Source organism: Aplysia californica, unplaced genomic scaffold (genome assembly GCF_000002075.1).
Source record: "Aplysia californica isolate F4 #8 unplaced genomic scaffold, AplCal3.0 scaffold00386, whole genome shotgun sequence".
Taxonomy (NCBI): domain Eukaryota; kingdom Metazoa; phylum Mollusca; class Gastropoda; order Aplysiida; family Aplysiidae; genus Aplysia; species Aplysia californica.
The window spans coordinates 687,742-706,003 of NW_004797656.1; the positions used below are offsets into that span (position 1 = coordinate 687,742).

General features: G+C 37.8%; 1 protein-coding gene across 2 annotated transcripts in view; it reads left to right on the forward strand.

Annotated features, from left to right (window-relative positions):
* The window catches only part of LOC101850020 (ubiquitin-conjugating enzyme E2 Q2), a 19,692-nt gene extending 3,499 nt beyond the window's left edge, over positions 1-16,193 (forward strand). For both annotated transcript variants that reach the window (XM_005103697.3, XM_035971156.1), the window contains exons 2-11: positions 2,655-2,759; positions 3,457-3,558; positions 4,904-5,004; positions 5,994-6,093; positions 7,141-7,225; positions 8,101-8,161; positions 8,912-9,002; positions 10,559-10,762; positions 13,211-13,277; positions 13,677-16,193. In XM_005103697.3, coding sequence (XP_005103754.1) covers positions 2,655-2,759; positions 3,457-3,558; positions 4,904-5,004; positions 5,994-6,093; positions 7,141-7,225; positions 8,101-8,161; positions 8,912-9,002; positions 10,559-10,762; positions 13,211-13,277; positions 13,677-13,708 — 948 coding nt within the window. In that variant the 3' untranslated portion in view covers positions 13,709-16,193. The remainder of the gene's footprint in view (positions 1-2,654; positions 2,760-3,456; positions 3,559-4,903; positions 5,005-5,993; positions 6,094-7,140; positions 7,226-8,100; positions 8,162-8,911; positions 9,003-10,558; positions 10,763-13,210; positions 13,278-13,676) is intronic.
* The last annotated feature ends 2,069 nt before the right edge of the window (positions 16,194-18,262 follow it).

Genomic DNA, 18,262 nt, shown 5'->3' on the forward strand with positions numbered 1-18,262 from the left:
CCCCCGACAACCAAGAATCACCAGAGCATTTTTTAAATGGCCAGTGACAGTCCTAAGCCTTTATAGATTAAAGACATCGCAGTGGAACTTCAACTAGACCGGCATCATCTTTTCTTTCTGAATCCTGCTTTGATGTCTCTTAGGTGTAGGTCCATGGTCTTTTTCATGCACAAGTGTTTTGCGGCACTCGCAAAGTAACTGCATATAAGGTCATATGAGCCCGCGGGACACAGTAAACGTTTTCAGTCGGAAGGAAATTTAGAATTTTGCGCGAGTGGGGCCGAAGCCTACTCTTATCGATTTTGGACCACCAAGCGTTCTTTAATGTGTGCAACTTCTACACGAGACCTCCGAGATTTTTCACCCTTGTCCGAGAAGGCAAGGAGTAGATCTTACCTACCATAAGATCAAGGGTGTGGCTGAAAGACAGCTGTAAGGAGCGAAGGAGTAGCAGTAGAAAGGCTACAGAAAGAGTCAGGAGTCCAGAAGAGGGGGCAAAGGAGGTGAGGGGTAGAGGCAGAAAGTGACGAAAGCAGACAACAGAACATTGTTAGAGAGTAAGAAAGGGTGTGAAAGGAGAACATTTTAAAGAAGTAAATTTTCCGTTGCTATTCAGATTTGAATCCGGGACCAATTGAAAGAGAGGCGAACTCCTTAATTTTATAGCTGTGGACGACAATTCTGTTGAATGTTGTACCTGCAATTGACCGGTGTTATTCTGTAGTTTTTACCGTTGCCGATTCATCTTTCTTGGAGAGTCATTGTAACACTGATTACTCTGCTGTTCAAGCTGTTAACATCTGTAAACTTGTGTTTGTCCTTTCTCAATTTTATCTTAATTTCACCTCTTGGTTGCTCATATTGTTCCTGAGCGTTTGCCTTGGTGAATCTTCTCTTACATGCATTCAGCCTTTCTATTTTTTTCCCTCCTCACTGGTATTTTGTCATGTGACTTTAAGAGCTGATCCATTCTTTGTGCTGGCATTCCTTTTGTCCTAGTTCTGTGCATGTGGCATTATACATGTCCCTGATGGTTGTCCAAAGGGGTCTTCCTGGTCTACTTCCCCTTTTTACAGCAATTCTCATAATTGTGACGACACATGAAATCTATTTTTCGAAGCCAAATCAAATATGAGGCATCGTGGTGCAGTCAGGCGCTCGTCAAAATACGGAAATCGAAGAAAAAGAAAAAGTCATTTTTCCACCAGTTTGGCAATTTTTATGGAAATCTTGTTTTTTGGCTAAACACCTTTTATGTTCGTATGAAAACACATTTCCATATATAAATTTTATTAAAAAGAACCTTGTTTAAAGACACAAAATGTGTAATTTTCAGTTTTCAAGGACTCAAACTATTGAATTTACCAAACTTTGGCGTCCATTTTCTCGCAAATTTTACATCTAAAACCAGGAGACCCCACCTCCTTCAATCGCAAATATCTCGACTTCTATTCAAGATAAATGGATATATTTTGCTCTTAAAGCAAGGCAAATGAACGATTTTTAAGATGATAACTATAACTCTATATGCCCAAAAATTGACGTGCGCCTGATTCCACTGCGTCGTGACTCAAATTATGGATGGTCTTGCCTTTCTGCAGGTTATTTTTGAATGTTGGTCTGTTCTTTTGGGCTGCTCAGAGCTTTTTTCTTAAGTTTTACTAAGTCTAAATTTCCCAATGAGGGGTTGATATTCTGACTCAGAGTCAGCCCCTTTGTACATTCTGGCGTCTTCCATTGTTCTCCAATATTTTTGTGAGACATAGACGTGATCATTTGATTTTCTGTGGCATGGTCGGGTGACACCCAGGTCGCTTTGCGTATCCTCTTGGGGGGGGGGGGGGGTAAAGGAGTTTATGGGGAGAGAGAGAGAGAGAGAGAGAGAGAGAGAGGGGTAAACAGGTTCTTTAATTACCATACTGTTTACTGCACACAAGTTCTTGAATCTTTCATCTTTGTCATTTGCCTCTCCAAGTCCATGTTTTCCCATCTCTTCATCAGATCTAGTACCGTCTGTGCCAACTTTGGTGTTCATATCTCCTATCAGGATGTTAATATCTTTTGCAGGATGTTGAACAAGAATACTTTGAAGCGTGGTTGTAGAATTCATCTTTACTAGCTCTCTTTGTATTATTTGTGGGTGCATAACACTGAATAATGAACGGTATTCAAATCAATCCCTTTGTTCCTTGTCTTGAATGAGGCAATCATAGACAACTGTCATAATTACGTCACCGCCCTTTCTCGCTGGGAGACCATGGTAGGAAAGACGCTCTGTTTTGTTTATACTGTAATTTGGGTTGTAGCTTAGGTAGGGGGTTGACAGAATTTTGGTTGCCAAGAACTTTTATCAAAAGTTCACTGTTTTGTGTGCAAGAAATGGAAAAAGAACGTTTTTTCCCTTTTAAAGTTTTATGAACTTGTCTTGTTATTGAATTCTTTTTAAAAATTTTGTTGCCTCAGTAATGCTGTAGATAATAAGAGAAGCCAGGAGTGCATAACTTTTGAATAGCAGTTTTTTTTTTTAGTGAGTGATGAACTTTGCAGTCATGCTTACATATACTCTACCACTACCATGTTTACATATAAATTGTTTTGTAGCCTTTTGATTTACTGTAATAATCATTTGCTATTGGTGATATTTCTATTTGTAGGAAACATATCCTCAGTCAGCACCCATATGGTTCAGTGATAGTGAAGATTCCAGTGTTGTTGATGTTGTGGGAGAGCTGGCCAACACAAAGCAAGAACAGTTCAATGTGAGTCATAACAACTCTTTAATTGTATTGACGACGTAGTCATGTTTTATTAAATGTATTGTTTTTACACTGCAATGTTTAATTTTAAAATGTTGGACATCTGTATTGTCATTTGGTGGTGTTAAGATCTCAATATGTAACCGGTTTCTGGAAAAATTTCCACCAAGCAAAGAAAAACCCATGTGATACAAATGATAAGAAAAGGAAAAAAAGATTTTATAGTGCATGCTAGATCAATAGCACAATTCATAAGTGTCTTACAACTTTGCAAAATGCACAAGTAGTTGGTGGGTGGCGCTCCGGACGTGCCTGACAACTGGTCCATTGTTTATGGGTAGTGAAAGACATGAAATAATATTGGGGATTCGGGCTTTCTCTTTGAAGTGAGATCAAGTCCGTTGGTCAATTCACGTGATTTGGATTGCTTCCATTGCTTATGTAGAATGGACTGTATTTTGGAGATTATTTTCCCATGTTTCATGTTGTACAACTTCGTGTTTGGATAGACAAGTTTTGCAGATTGTTGAATACATTTCAACAAATTTGCAGTTGCTTTTCACGAAGGAAAAGTTGAGCACTTTTTGGTAAAATATAGAGTTGTGTTACCTTAAATGGAAATATTGTAGATAAAATTCATAGAGATCTAGTCATGTTGCTTTTGATTTGAAAATGTCTTATTTCCCAAATTATCTTGCAGATTTTGTACCAGACTAAGCTTTTAGTGGAGGGTTTATGTAGATCACACAACTTGGAAGTGCCTGCTGAAATCTGTTCTCTTGATGATGCATTATCAGAAAAGGTGTGTAATTTTGCCATAGTCCTATGGTCCTGTTGTTTACTTTCTATACTTGATCTTATGTAGTCATGTCCTTGACTTGGTTTTTGTCTCTGTATAAAGTGTGTGGAGATAGTTTGGATAGATCTTACATGGAGTAAATATATTTATGCTATTAGCCTGTTGCTTGGTTCTTTGTTAATATACTAGAAAAGTCTTACACATTGACTCTATTTTTCTCTAGAATGAAAACTGTCAGTTAGATGTCTGGCATAATAGTGTAGAAGATCATTAATCATTGCCTCTTTTTTTTTTTTTAATGTTATTTTCGATCTCAAGGTAAGTCGTTTTGACTGAAGATTGATGTACAGAACACAGACAGAGGGATCTGTTTTGCTATTTAGCCGTGTCGTGTAGAGAATGAAGTTTGAACTTTCTTTTAAGGGGGGGGGGGGAGGGGCTACACCCCCAAAGTCCCGATTCGGCTCAAAATTATGGAATTTGAGATGTAGGCATTTTTAGCTTCCTCAGTCTCTCCTAGAACTATTTCATTGCATAAGAACCCCTGAAAAACCGTATTTTTTCCCATTCCGGGCATGTTTGTCTCTACCATTTCCTCATAAAGTCAATATTTTATTTTTCTTTATCGGCCGTTTTTTAAAAACGCGACTTTTCTCCGTACTTTTTTGAATAACTCCTCCATTTTTCTTCCAATCTTCATGAAATTTTCTCAGATTGAAGAGAAGATGTAATACTAAAACTTTGTCTGTTGAATTTTTGATATATGGAAGAGTTGGTGGTGTCTGGAGTGTGGATTTTCACGGATTTTTTGCAAACTTGAATGCCACCTCAGGAAAAAAATTCATTAAAAATTTTCTAACTTGTTTAGGAAAAAAACAACAGACAAATCTTTAGATCTAATGTTTGTTAACACGCAGGCAAAAAACCCAATCAATTTCCATGAGCGATAAGTGAGGTATTCATTACGTAAGACATGTCAACAAAATCCATATGGGCGGCGTATACATGGAAACAAAACTTTTTTTTCAAATTTGATTGCGGATTTTAGGACTCCTGACTATGCTTGTTATATGTGTGAAATTTGGTAAAATTTGGTCCAGTAATAAGCGAGATAGCCTTCTGTTGTAGCTCCCCCCCCCCTTAAAGTCAGTCTCTTTACAGCATTTTGAAGTACATTTTCACTCCTGATACTCAAGCAGGTTTTTGCTCATTACTTTTAAATTTCACATATTCATTTTTCAGTAGATTTTGCATTTCTTGTGCTGCAATTATATATTTTTCTGAATCCGGGTTTTCATCTTGAAGTAGTGATATCAGCTTAGACCTGCATTTTGTCTTTTTTTTCCAGGGAATTTCTGTGAAAATGAATGTGGATCCTGCTGAAACAGTTTCTGATGAGGAAGATGAAGAAGATGAATTTCATTATGACATGGAGGAAGATGGGCACAGGTAAGTTTAACTTTTGTCCTTGGTCTAGCGTTGGCATTCTTTATTGTCTTATATGAGGCACCACAAGAGTTTAGTTCCACCTTTGTTGGTGCGCATTGTGGTTTTGTACGAACATGTAACCAGGAGAAGCTGGTGCCCATAGCTTTTTGTACTGGTGGATGGCACATATATTTGTCCACAGCAAGACTTTTTCTAGCAATGCTTCGAGGTGTATTGTGTTTTAGAGAGCAAAGAATAGTGTCTTGATACAAGCTGTTCTTTATCTGAGAGATACTGGATGGAAGACCATAAAATTCGTTTTGTATCATTAGATAGTGATCCTGAAGTCATACAAGTAGCTGAAAAGTGCTGTATTTAAAGAAAGGATCAGAAGTTCGACATCAGGTTGTGAGTAAATGATTAGTTGCTTGTTTAGTTGGCTTCACTGTCTTTTTGTTATTGTACACAATGGCATACTGGAGAGCTGTTTGCAAGTCAGTGGGCTGATTTAGACTATGTTCTCAAGTTCAGTAGTCTAAAAATCTTAAAGGGATTAGAGGGTGGGTGTAGCCGATAGCTCAGATATTGTCACATTTTTTGGTGATATTTGTGCCACACTTTAAAAATTCACTGCGAATTTTGTTTGTCCAAATTGAGCAGGTCTGATGGATACTTTGATGGTCTGGTCAAATTGTTACTCAAAGAAAGGATCACTGTTCTTCTAAGCTGTGCTGGTGATCTGAGAAAAGAGCTCGGAATAGTCTTGATGAAGATTATTTTGCTTCTGAAAATATAACAAAGAAAGTCCTTTTTTTCCCCCACTACTGTAATCTGGCAGCTGTAGTCTGATGAGCAGGAAATGTTTGAGTACTTGATTGCCCTTGTACATAGTCTATTGTTTCTACCTTTCCAAGGAGTTTTTTCTTGTTTCTTTTTTTGACTGCTGTTGTCTTCGTTCTGTTGAAATGTTGTTTGTGACAGACACTTTTAACCATTTTATGCTTTCCCAGTAATGAACAAAAAGCCAAAGAAGAAATAGATGGAATTGATGTGGAAAATCTTGCTGTGTTGGAGAGGTTAAAACAGAATCAGCGCCAGTCTTACCTCAAGGTAAGTCACTTTTTCCGTGACAGTTAAATACTGAAGCTTTTCCCAAATAAGCCCCTGGTTTGTCTGTCGTAAAGTAAGTACCAGAAACTAAATTTTCAAAGAAGCCAAATTTATCTGTTTCAGATGAAAGGTCTATGTTTCCTGAGACTTTTGGTGCTGTTCTTTTACATCTCAGTCAATTTTTAAGAAAATGGCAGCCGTTTTAATACATAATTAGATATAGTGAAGTTCACCGACTGGTTGCAATCCCATGTTTGGCAGATTCATGTACCAAGTGCACCAAACATCAACACATTAACAGAGTGCTATAACACAGATATGGAGCGTCATTTCTTTCAATATGTTGAAATCATTTCAAATCAGCTTGATGAACTGTCATTTCGACAAAAAAGCTGTCGTTGCTGTGTGGATCAAATAGTATAAAGTGCTGCCCCTTTCCTCTTACAAGGGAACACAGAGGCAGAGAAAATCGAACAAGATGACTTGTGACACTGAGATTCTTCCATGCTTATAATGCCTGTAAAATATGAACTTATGTCATTGCTATGTAAGTGACAAAAAAATTTGGTGAAGTATCACCTCCCCTCCCCCCCCCCCCCCTTTCATAAAAATGTTCAGAATGTTTTATTAGATGTTTGAATTTATTGTCGCAATGGAACATTTAAGTTCTGATATTTCACATGTTTTATGTTTTTTCGTAAAAGAATGAATGTCTTGTTCCTGTCGCAGCTCTCATTTTATCCCCCCCCCCCCCATGTTGGTTTAAAAAAAAAATCTTTTCGAGTGTTGTCTTGGAAAACACTATGTGATGAAACCTCCCCTGTTAAATTGTTTTTCAACTGCTGATGTCCCCGTTTTCACATACATTAGTATTTTACTTTTCAAACCATGCATTTTTTTCATAACGTGTTAATCGAATAACACCTCCAGAACTTACATTTTTGAAGATTTGTATGGTTACATTTTCAGCAACTTTACCTCATTTGACTTGTTGCACATAGTGTAAAAGTAATCATTCTGATTTTTCCATTTTGGTCTCTGTTTTAGGGATCAGTGGTGGGTTCTGTCCAAGCTACAGACAGACTGATGAAAGAGCTGCGTGACATCTACAAATCTGACAGCTTCAAGAAAGGTTTGTTGATCTGGTGGAGTGGTCAGTGGACATATATGTTCACAAAGAAAGTTGAGCAATATGGCAGATACACTTTAAGATGAGTTGTCTCAGTGTGTTTTAGGACGAAGACTCCTGAGTAGAAATTTAAAGAAAAATCTTTTCGGAGCAGCGACTAGCTGTTTTGTCGTTAACGATATTGTTTGAAGCTCTTATATCATCCCACAAGTCATTGGAAACTGAATCACCTTATTATCTTTCCTTTTTTTCTGTTTCTTTAAACCAGCTGGAGATGGTGCGTATGCAAGAGCGTAGAGAATATTTATTTCACATAATGTAGGGGGAAAAAAAGAAGATGGAAACAAAAGGGGAAAATAAGCACCAAGATCAAAACAAATTTGAGAGTTGTCAATATTAACAACAATCTTTCTGTACCCGAAAAATTTTGTCTTATTTCATTTTAATACTCTTGGAATTATTGTGCTAGAACCAATGGTGCTTGAACTTGGTACCTGCTCGAGTTTTCAGGAAAAGCATGAGTAATTGTCATAAAGCGACTGAGATTTGGGAGGGGGGGGGGAACACCCTGAAAGACAAAGAATACCCAGAAAGATGTTTTCCATATGGATGTGCTTGGTCAGTCAGTTGAGTCCCTTATGATTTTCTTCGAGTGAAAATAGAAAGCTTCAGACTGCATATTGTTTTGAAACTATATATACAGTGAATTGGATCCCACAGTATTTCCCGTCTTTTCTTTCTTTTTTTTTTTTGACAGTTCCCTTTTCTTTATTTCGAACACCTTTTTTCTTTTTATCTGAATATGATTTTGAGGGTGTTCTGTTATGATTATAACAGTATTGTATGTGTCTTCATTCTGTCTATATTCATCTCCACAGAGATCTACACAATAGAACTAGTCAATGACTGCCTCTATGAGTGGAATGTCAGATTAAAAAAGTAAGTTCCTTATCATCTTGCAGCTTTTTATTCTTCATGAAATGGCGAGCTATTTGCCTTTTTATTTGTTTAGCTATGAAATAAGACTTGTGCTGGCTAAATTATTTAGATTCACATCTGACATATTTAATTTGTGACCCTTGTCGTTTTCTCAAACACATCAGCTTCGAATGTGCTTTCTTGTTTAGTAATGAGCACAAAAGATGCTTTTAGGGTAAGTTATCAGTAATAATTTTTGAGAATGGTTTAAAATATTTCCATGAGTCAGTGACTGTTAATTCTGTGCTTACAAATGTAAAAGTCTTGACTTAAGAGGGATTTTAGGGGGCTTCTTTGTGTTGGTTTGCTGCTGATTGGGAGATGTACGTTAAGCATTTTTTGTACCGCCTGTGTCATTTATTTTTTAAAGGGCATTCTCATCGTGTGCTCAGGGCAACACGTGAATGTTCATAACTTAATTCTGTAAGGTGAAAGTTTTTTTTATATAAGTCAGTGGGAAAAGTATTGTTGAGGAAGGTAATGTAGTTTCATTTATTCTGTTCGAAATTATGGCAGTATTCTGTTTTTGTTTTATGGTTGATCCACGAGACTGATATTTTTTTTCTTTTACTGATAAATGGCATTGTCATAGAAGGTTTGAGCTAAATTTAAGTGATGGAAAGAAATTGTTTTTTGGTTAAAAAAAAAATTTTTTTTTTGGTGCTTGTTAATGAATGATGAAATGTTACGTTCTGTACCATGCGTCTACAGAGTTGACAAAGACAGTGCCCTCTACACAGACATGCAAGTGTTTAAAGAGAAAGAGGGCAAAGACCACATTCTCCTCAACTTCACTTTCAAAGTAAGTTAAAGTGTACACAGTGCTGGCTTTTGTTATCAATGGTATGTGAAGGATTTTACCTGTAAACCTAAGATTAACATGCCATATTCAATGTTATTTCCCATATTGTTTGCGTGTTACATTTAAATCTTAATGAAACTTTCCACAGTGGTTATCAACAAAATTTGAAAAATGTTAGAAATATGTTTTTGTTTTAAATGCAAGGTCTTCATTTATGTTCAGTTAATGATAGGGTTGTGTAAAACTGTGATAGAACAGAAGCATAAAGATGTTAGTAACAATTTGAAAACTGGTATATGTTGTTAGCTGTTTTCCTTACTGTCACATACTGTTGCAATTTTCCTGTTTAGTCCTAGCAGAGAATATTGCTTCTACTTCATGTCAACTTTTGTTTCATGTCAGGTAGTGCTGCTATTGCTTACATATAGATTTTGGAATCTTTATTTTGTGATATAAAACCACTAGCCCCCCCCCCCCCCCCCAATGCCGTCTGCTTTTGGTCCTTCTGTAATGAACAAAAACTATGCAATGCTATACGATTTATGCATGTAGTAACTGGTAATTAAAGAAAAATCTGCTATGTTTGTATTTTCCTTTTTTTAAATGTTGTCTCTTATTCTGCGTAAAGGATTTCATTTATTGGAGTCATCCGTCTTTGGTCATATGTAGTTTTACTTTATCCGGTTTTCACTGATGTTATTGAAAATCTTACTCTTTGTTTCCCCTTGTCTGAACATTCTGTGTTCTGAAGTTCCTTTTTCTGGAATTGTTTCGTACCTATTTTCGTTCCCTGGGTTGATTCTGTCTGCCTTTCTTGCTTTTTCCTCCTGTTGGTTCTATCTGCATATCTTGCTTTTCCCCCTTTTGATTATTTGCTTTTACTTTTTCATCCTCTGTTTCCGTAAAGCATCGAGGGAGATGCAGTTTTCTATGGTAGGCCAGCTCCGCAGCTCTTTCAGTTGTGAAATTATGTTTTCTAAGGGTTTTCTTGACACCCTCGATTTACCTTTTGTGTGGCCTTCCTCTTCCTTTATAGCCTGAGTGCGAACCCACAAAGCCAACGCTGTCACCTACCAGCTCACACCCCTCCTATCTCACCGTTTTGATTCTATCTGCATATCTTGCTGTTTTCCCACCTGTTGATTCTATCTGCATATCTTGCTTTTCCCCCTGTTGATTCTGTCTGTGGGTGGTTGGTGGGTGCTCTGGTGTGGTTTGCTTTTCTTTCCCATCTAACGTCTTTATCTTCCCTCCTTTTTTGTGTTTGTTACTCACTTGTAACACCTCTAATCATTGGCATTTATATGACCTTTTTGTGTTGCAAGTGCCGTAAAACACTTGCTAAAACTAACTGTTTCTGTCTGTATATCTTGCTTTTCCCCCCTGTCGATTTTCTATTCATCTCTTGCTTTTCCCTTGCCCTAAATGTACCTCACTGTGTTGATGTGCCTCTCTGCTCTAACCAAAGTGAACTGTCTCTTTTGCTGTGAGTTTTCCTGCATTTGCCTCCATTATTGCCATAGTGATACACTCGTGCACTTGATTTCATTTTCTAGGAGTCGTTCCCCTTTGACCCTCCGTTTGTCCGCGTGATCAACCCAGTGGTTTCGGGCGGCTATGTCCTGGGAGGCGGGGCCATCTGCATGGAGCTGCTGACGAAGCAGGGCTGGAGCAGCGCCTACAGCATCGAGTCCATCATCCTGCAGATCTCTGCCACCCTCGTCAAAGGGAAGGCTCGCATTCAGTTTGGGGCGACAAAAGTGAGATTGTCAGAGAACGTTTCCTCCTTTTTCTCCTCTTCCTCCTCCTCCTCCTCCTCCTATCTTCTTTTTAAAAATTCTCCACCCGCGTTCCTGCTTTTGCTGCTGACATGCCATATGTTGTATGCACAGGGATGCCAAATCTCTGGTTTTTCCGGCTTTTTCCGTTTTTTTTTCATACACTTGCAAAGGAAAGGGGAATGCTAAGAGAAATGTTTTTGTTTGCTCATTTAATGATTTTTCAAGGTTCATTTTAGGTGAGGTGTGATGCTCCGCTCATTTTCAGTTTTTGTTTAAAAAAAAATCATTTGGCATCCCTGTATGCATTATTAGCCAGATGTAGAGGGCAATCTTTTCTTGGTTGGTGGTAATGTTCCGCAGTTTGTTGGTCAGTCCTATGGTCTCAGGCCATCTTTGAGTGCATTGCACAATGGTTTACTCTGCAAAAATTGTCCTTGAAAGTCCACATGAAGTTTTACAAATGCTTGTAATGTTGCTGAAGAAAATGGTAAGCCAGGGATCACAGTTTTCTGCGGAACTGTGATTATCCGCGGTTGCGAGAACTTCCCTAAATCTGCTCCGTGGTCTTAACCGGGCTGGCGGTCGTTCCGCCCCGGCCTTAAGTGGGGCTGCGATAGGCCTTGAGTAGCCTGAGATTGGCCCTAAGGCGCCCCACGATCTGCGGATTCGACTGACCTCGGCCTATCGTAGACCGGATGCGAGTGAGACGACTCGGAGAAATAAAAAGTCACGAACAGTAAAGAAAACATTCACTCTCCTTTGATTGGGGGTGAACCGGAACTGACGTTTTCCCTCTTCTTCAGACCGAAGTTCAGGGGTTGTCGAAAAATTTCACTGTGATCCCTGTCTCATAGAAGTTCTCTTACAAACCATCTTTACTCTTACTCTTTATGTACAATATATCACTCCCTATAAATAGTGTGAAATGCCTGTATATACAATCTAGTACAGAGCAAAAATGACAGGGCATGGAAATCTTTTCGTTGTATGAATTTTGATATGTACATGTTTTTCTAATGAAGAATATTTATGTGCCTAGACGCGGTGGAATCGGGCTTGTCAGTTTTTGGGGATGTGGATTTGTTGGTATCTTCATAAAGCTTGTTCATTTGTCTTGCTTTCGAAGAAAAAATACCCTTTTATCTTGAATAGAACTCAAGATATTTGCGATTGAAGGAGGTGGGGGTTGCTTGGTTTCAGAGGAAAAATTAATTAGCGAGAAAATGGCCGCCAAAGTTAGGTGACTTCCATAGCTTGAGTGTATTTAGAAAGTGAAACTAATCTTTTTGTGCGCGTTAAATAAACAATTTTTATGTGGGCATTAGAGGCGTTACTCCAAAAAACGAAAATTTGATAAAAATTTTCAAACTGGCAGAAAAATACATTTAATTGATTTCATTAATTTGATGAGAGCCTGATTTTTATATTGATGCCTCGTATATTTATGAAAAAAAATTCTGGATCTGAAAATTTGTTCGCTGTGCTAGACAGTAGATGTTGTCACTGGCATCTTTTAAGAATTTTTGAAAGCATGTTGAATTGAGGAGTGAACTGTCCTGTAATGCACAATATATGGAAGTATACACTGGGCGGTCCTGAAGTGCAAATTGAGCAAGTTGAAGATCCCTTGGTGGTCCAAAGTCAATAAGAGTAGGCTTCGGCCGCCACCTGAGCAAATTCAGAATTTCCTACCAACTGAAAATGTTTTAGTTGTTCCATGCGTACATAATATGACCGTATGCAGTTGTGAGCACTGTAAAACACTTGCTGCTTGCCGAAAAAAAAAAGTCCTGAAGTACAGAGGGAGGGATCTAATCCCTCTAATGGCAAACTTAGTTGAACAAGGAATTGACTGTGGCTTGGGGTTGAGGGTTTCCACCTCTACAAAAGTTTTAAAATACTTACTTTCTTTTTACTTTTTCCTTCCTCTTGTATTGTTAGATAGAAGTGGTAGTGCAAGTTTTGGTCAAGGGCTCGGTGGATGGCATATTTTATTCTGTTGAAGGACGTTTGTGACACCATCCAGCTAAGTTTTTTTGGGTCTACCTTTGCCTTTGTAGCCTAGTTGTCTTGTGTTGTCTGCATACAATTTCTTTTATATGTCACTTAAAAAAAAGCAATATTGTGTTGTTGCTGTTATTTTTATTGCTGTTGTTTCTTTCTGTTTAACACTATCCGTATGTCATGTTTTACTAAGGTATCCATACGACGTAGGGAAGTCTGTGTTACCATTTTCCAAAGGAAATTTCTTCGTTAATCGGATCCGTACGCTTTGCATAGCAGTCTGTCAAAATGATTTTTTGAGAAGTACTGAAAGTTTCAAAATGTGAAGAATACAACCCCGGGGGTGCAAAATGACCCCAGGATGTACGGATAGGGTTAAGAGTGGACTCAAATTAAATTTTTGTTTGTTTGTTCTTATTTCAGAATCAGTACTCGTTAGCAAGAGCACAACAGTCTTTCAAATCCCTTGTACAGATTCACGAAAAGAATGGTGAGTGTTGGTGCCTGTTCAGTTTGTGCAGGTAAAAAGAGAAAAAGAGGATTAATGTACAATTATCTTACGTTTCTTTGTCTTTACTTCTACTCCTTGTGTTCATTCATAATTTTCTTCTGTTGCCTGTACATGTAACTTTGTTGATAAAAGGGTTGCCTGTAGTTTTTATGTGTTTTTTTTTTAGCTGTTCAATTTTTTTTAAAGGACATATGGATGATGATTATTGTGTTAGTTTTCATATTTGTGCTGAAATTTAAGACAAGCAGAGTTGAAGGCTCTTTAAATTTTTACAAAGGTTGTGCTGGGTGCTGTTCAGTTGTTTAGCTCCTCAAGAATGAATTATGAGGGTCCAAATTTCTAACCCCCCCCCCCCCCCCCCTCTCTTTTTCATTTCAGGATGGTTCACGCCTCCAAAAGCAGATGGCTGACTTGTGTTTTGAAGACTGTTGGTCTTCTTCCCTCCCCCTTCCCCCTCTCCGTTTCCATCCCCTCCCCCTTCACACTTCTACGACCTGCCTCTTTTCCTTGTCATTTCTCCATTGTGATCATAGTGTGACAGGGGCCCTGTATCATATAAATATGCCTGTGCTCTCGTCACTGGATGCATTTCTGTTAGACAGTGTTGAGGAATTCATTCATCTCCATCCGTCATTCATCTTCACACGCACACACACACACACACATGGTGGTTTGAATGTAGTGCAAGGCTGGGTTTTTTTTTTGTACAGAGCTAGTAAAGTCTTGTATTTCTATTATCATCATTTATCTTCATCGTCATTGCCACCATTTTGTCATTGTGCCCTTCATATTGATGCGCATGAACAGTAAGTAAAATGACTTGTATTTTGATGCAAGAGTCTTGTTGCATATGATGATGCCATCTTTTTAAGAAAAGTTTTTGTTCCTTAGTGAATGGTTTGTCTTGCGACATCTCAGATTGGGACATGAGTTTTAAAAAAGTTTGAGGACAAGGGTCTTGTTGTCATTCGGACAACACTCACCAGGTAGGGGGGGAGGCCGGAGAGGGTGTTGTCGTAGAGAAATGGCTGGACAGTTTTTGACCCTCAGTCTGACTACTCCATTTATTCCTTCCATTGACTGAGAGGTTGAAATGGTCAAGAATCTAAAGTAGAAAACCTGCAAAGGAGAAAATTTATTTAGAAGTTTTCCGAGAGGAAATACAAATTCATTTACATTATTTTGGTCAGGATGTTCTTTTCTGAAAAGAGAGGGATAAGGAAAAAATGTTTTTATGTCAATGTTTTCGACTCCTTATTTTAGCACAAAGCATTTCATCTTTCCTTGCTGATAAGCTTTCTGCATTATAGACAAATCCAGTGAAAACACTTTCTTTTTGTGCACATTTGAATATTTTATTACATTATGGGCCGAAGGGTTAACATTTTTTTGGATAGGATATTATTGCGCCCTCACCATGTTTCTCTGCTGATTTCTTGGGTTGGAATGCAGAAACTTTAGTCTCATTTGGAGATGTCGCCTATCGTTTTATTTTTTCTTCCTTGGTACCATTTATTGGATCTATTGGGCTAAATGGTCACTTTGTTTTTTTTTTCTTCACTCTTTATGCTGCACGTTTCTACCATCATTTTGGTGATTTTTTGGATATTTAACTCTTATACACATTGTGAGTGAACTCCCAGTATTGAACATTGTCTTTGATCATCAGAATTTGTTTCAATACAAGCATTACTTCAGGGGAAGTTGATTTTTTTTATTAGAAGGTAATGTCCATCTGTTACTCTCTTTTATCAGATTCATCGGGATTCTCCATCCTGTTCCCTTACGATTTTGGCTTTTTAAAAATTTGACAGAATTGTCCTACCGTACACCTTTATTTTGCTTTATTTCGTAGTTAAATTTTTGCTCAGTTTGTATATCACTTTGATCAAATGCTTGGTTTAGTGACCGTAGATTATTTTTGTTTGCGACTACTGGGTACTGGGTAATGTGTTGATGTGTCTCCATAGGGCTGTCCCACTTCATGCGGTGTTAGATCTTTGACAAGCAAAGCATTCCGTCTAGAAATCGGTCTGATCTGGCACATATTGCTGAAAGTGTAATTTCTAAATGGTGCAAATCATTTAAATTTCTGCATGTATATCCACTTTTTGATGGGGTTCAAGGCCCCCCCCCCCCAAAAAAAAAGTGCGTTAAACTTTTTTCTTTAGAGTGCAGTTCTGCAGCTAACGTTTCTGTAATGTGCATCTCATTTTGGCGGATTGAGAGATGATTGTGGCGAACAATTGTTTTCGATAAGCAGTTTAAGGCTCAGCTTTTGTTTTCAACTTTGTTTGACAGCAAGCAGATTGAGCCTGAAAATGTTTGACAAAGACTGTGTTATGGTTGGCTCTTTGCCTGAAAAGTCTGGAACTCAGAAAATCGATTACATCCTCGGCTTTTTAAATGTCTCCTTTGGTATAATTTATGCCTTGCTTTATGGAAGAAATGGCAGGAAAATGTTTTTCAATTCAGTTTGACAAGTAAGGGAAATGTGCTAGAATTTTGTATACTTTTTCAGTTTGCAGTCTGTTCATGTGGGACCATTTCTGTTGTCTGGGTACCTTTTTGCAATTTTGATCTCTTTTTTTTTTGTTCTTCTTTTGTTCTGAAACAGTACCTCCCACCTTAAATGTCCATGCATAGGCGTAAATGCTAGAAGTGGAGCATAAACTAAATCTAGAGTTTTTGTTCTTTTCATGTGTCCTTTGATGTGTTTCATTTTTTATATATAATGGTAATTCTTGACTTGTGAGTATATACAGTGACCGATTATTTTGTCTTTTGTTACGATCCAAACTTGTCTTGGAAGATGAAATGCAATGTGTGTACATTACATCATGTGTGGTGAAGTAAAATAATAATTAACAAATGCAAAAAAAAAAAAAGAGAAAAGTATTTTAGTTTTGTTGTTGCAAGTTCCTGTCTTTGGACAACTATTGCTGCGTCTTAAATTTAGCACTGTCCAAATTTGTACGAGTCAGATTATTCATTCATGTTTTTTTTATTTGGTTATTCTAGGTCTAGCAGAGTTAAGAAAAACGCTGTAGTTTGTAGAGTTCTTACAACCCTTTATTTTTTGTCATACATTTTTCTTGTTTTGTGCAATGCTGGGTAATCCTTTAGACCAATTCTGAAAATATTTTGGGTTTTTTAAGGGGGTGAGTTTTTGTTTTTTTTACCTTTGGTTTTTGTTTTGTCTGTCTGACATGAGCTGCTGTTGTAGGGACCTGTTGAAGACTCCCTTTGTTTTTCTTTCCCATGATGGTTCTGGCTTCCTGTCTTTGTTGAGCCTTTCTCTTTGTGGGCTGTTCTATATTTCTACTATATAGCCCGAGACAGGCTTGTTCCAAGCAGTGAAAGGGTTCTCTGTCTGATTATGTGACAAACCGTCCCTGCTCTTGGTATAAATTGCTTGTTATCTTGGAATTTATACTCAGCGGAATAAAAGGGGGTACTGTCTTGATCTGTTTGTGTTAGTAGATGATTGCCTTTGACGTGTGTGTACTAATGAGTTGGTGTGTAATTGTTGTGTACAGTGATGGGGAAAACTCTATGATGATTTTTGCACAACTTTCCTCTCTCTGAATTCTGAAACTGGAATTATTTTATTTTTACTTTGGATCAATATGTTTTATAAAAACAATAAATTTTGAGTTGTGGTGACTTATTGTTCAGCACCTCAGAATTTGTTGGAAACATGTCTCGGGTAGAATTCGGTTCAAACTGTCTTCACCATTGTTATGGATTGGTCCAGTCATCAAATGTTCTGTTGTTTTAGATTGCAGGCTGAAATGTTCTGGGGATGTAGTATTCTGGCGAAACGGAGAGGACCTCATTGAAAAAGGGAATAGCTAGGGTTTTGTTGTGACCTCAACATCCTCTATCTTTTCTTCTTGTGCTATGAAGGTTTGTACATTGAGATGGTGTCAGCAAGTGCTTGAGCTGGATATTATTTCCCATTATCTTTTGTACCTCTCTGTTCTGGCCTGTCTTTATTACTGCTTAGTCTTTACCCCTATTCACTGACACGCTCTGCAATGTATCTCTACTAAAATACCTTGATTATTTGAAGACACAGCAGTGAAGGGAATTTATGTTGTAATTTTTTTTACATTGTTAATGTATTTAAAGAATTTTAAAAAATTATTGTCACTTCTTGGTTTGAATGTGGAGACATACACATTTTATCTACTCCCAAGGTGCCTGGCTGTTCCTTAATTGCCCGTGAACTTAGCACACAGTATTGTAGAGTAAGTCTCACCCATACGCTGTCTGAGGTTTCTGTCAGGGCCCTTACAGGAAAAAGTAAAGTCCTCATCACATGTACAGGAAGGGACTCATCATGGGTCGGATGTATTTTTTTCTTTTTCTTTTATATTTGCTTTGACTTTGCTTGTGCCTGTACAGTGTGCTCAAGACATTAAGTCTCACGTACAATGTTAAAGGGCTTGTCATTCTTCTATATGAAATTTGGCTGGCCTTACCCTTTGCTGGGGGGTAGATGGTCAAAAAGAGAAAGGATATATCATGTGGTCATATGCTTGTAATCTATAGTCACGTTTTGTGAAAGTTTTCTGTCATTCTTTTTTTCAATTTCAATGGGTCAGGGTATGCAGGTGTTCTCTAGATTTTTCATGAATTCAGGATCATTGTTTTTAATCTCTGAAAATAGTCCTAATGTTTTTTTTGTTTTTTTTGTTTTGGTTAATGTGTTCAAAGTCAAGTGCACAGTGTTATGCTCCTGATATATGAAAGCTCAGGATTATTTTGTCAGTAGTTGTGCTCGTTCTTGAATATTATAGGTCTCTTACTTTTCTTTTCAATCTTCTCGACTTTGCCAGTGCCAGAACACAGCAAAGAGTCTCTCTCCTCCACCCCCCCCCCCCCCCCATGATTTCAGGACATATCTAAAGACCTTTATCTCCAGACAGCTGGTTGATGGACACTCTAGTGTGGCTTGT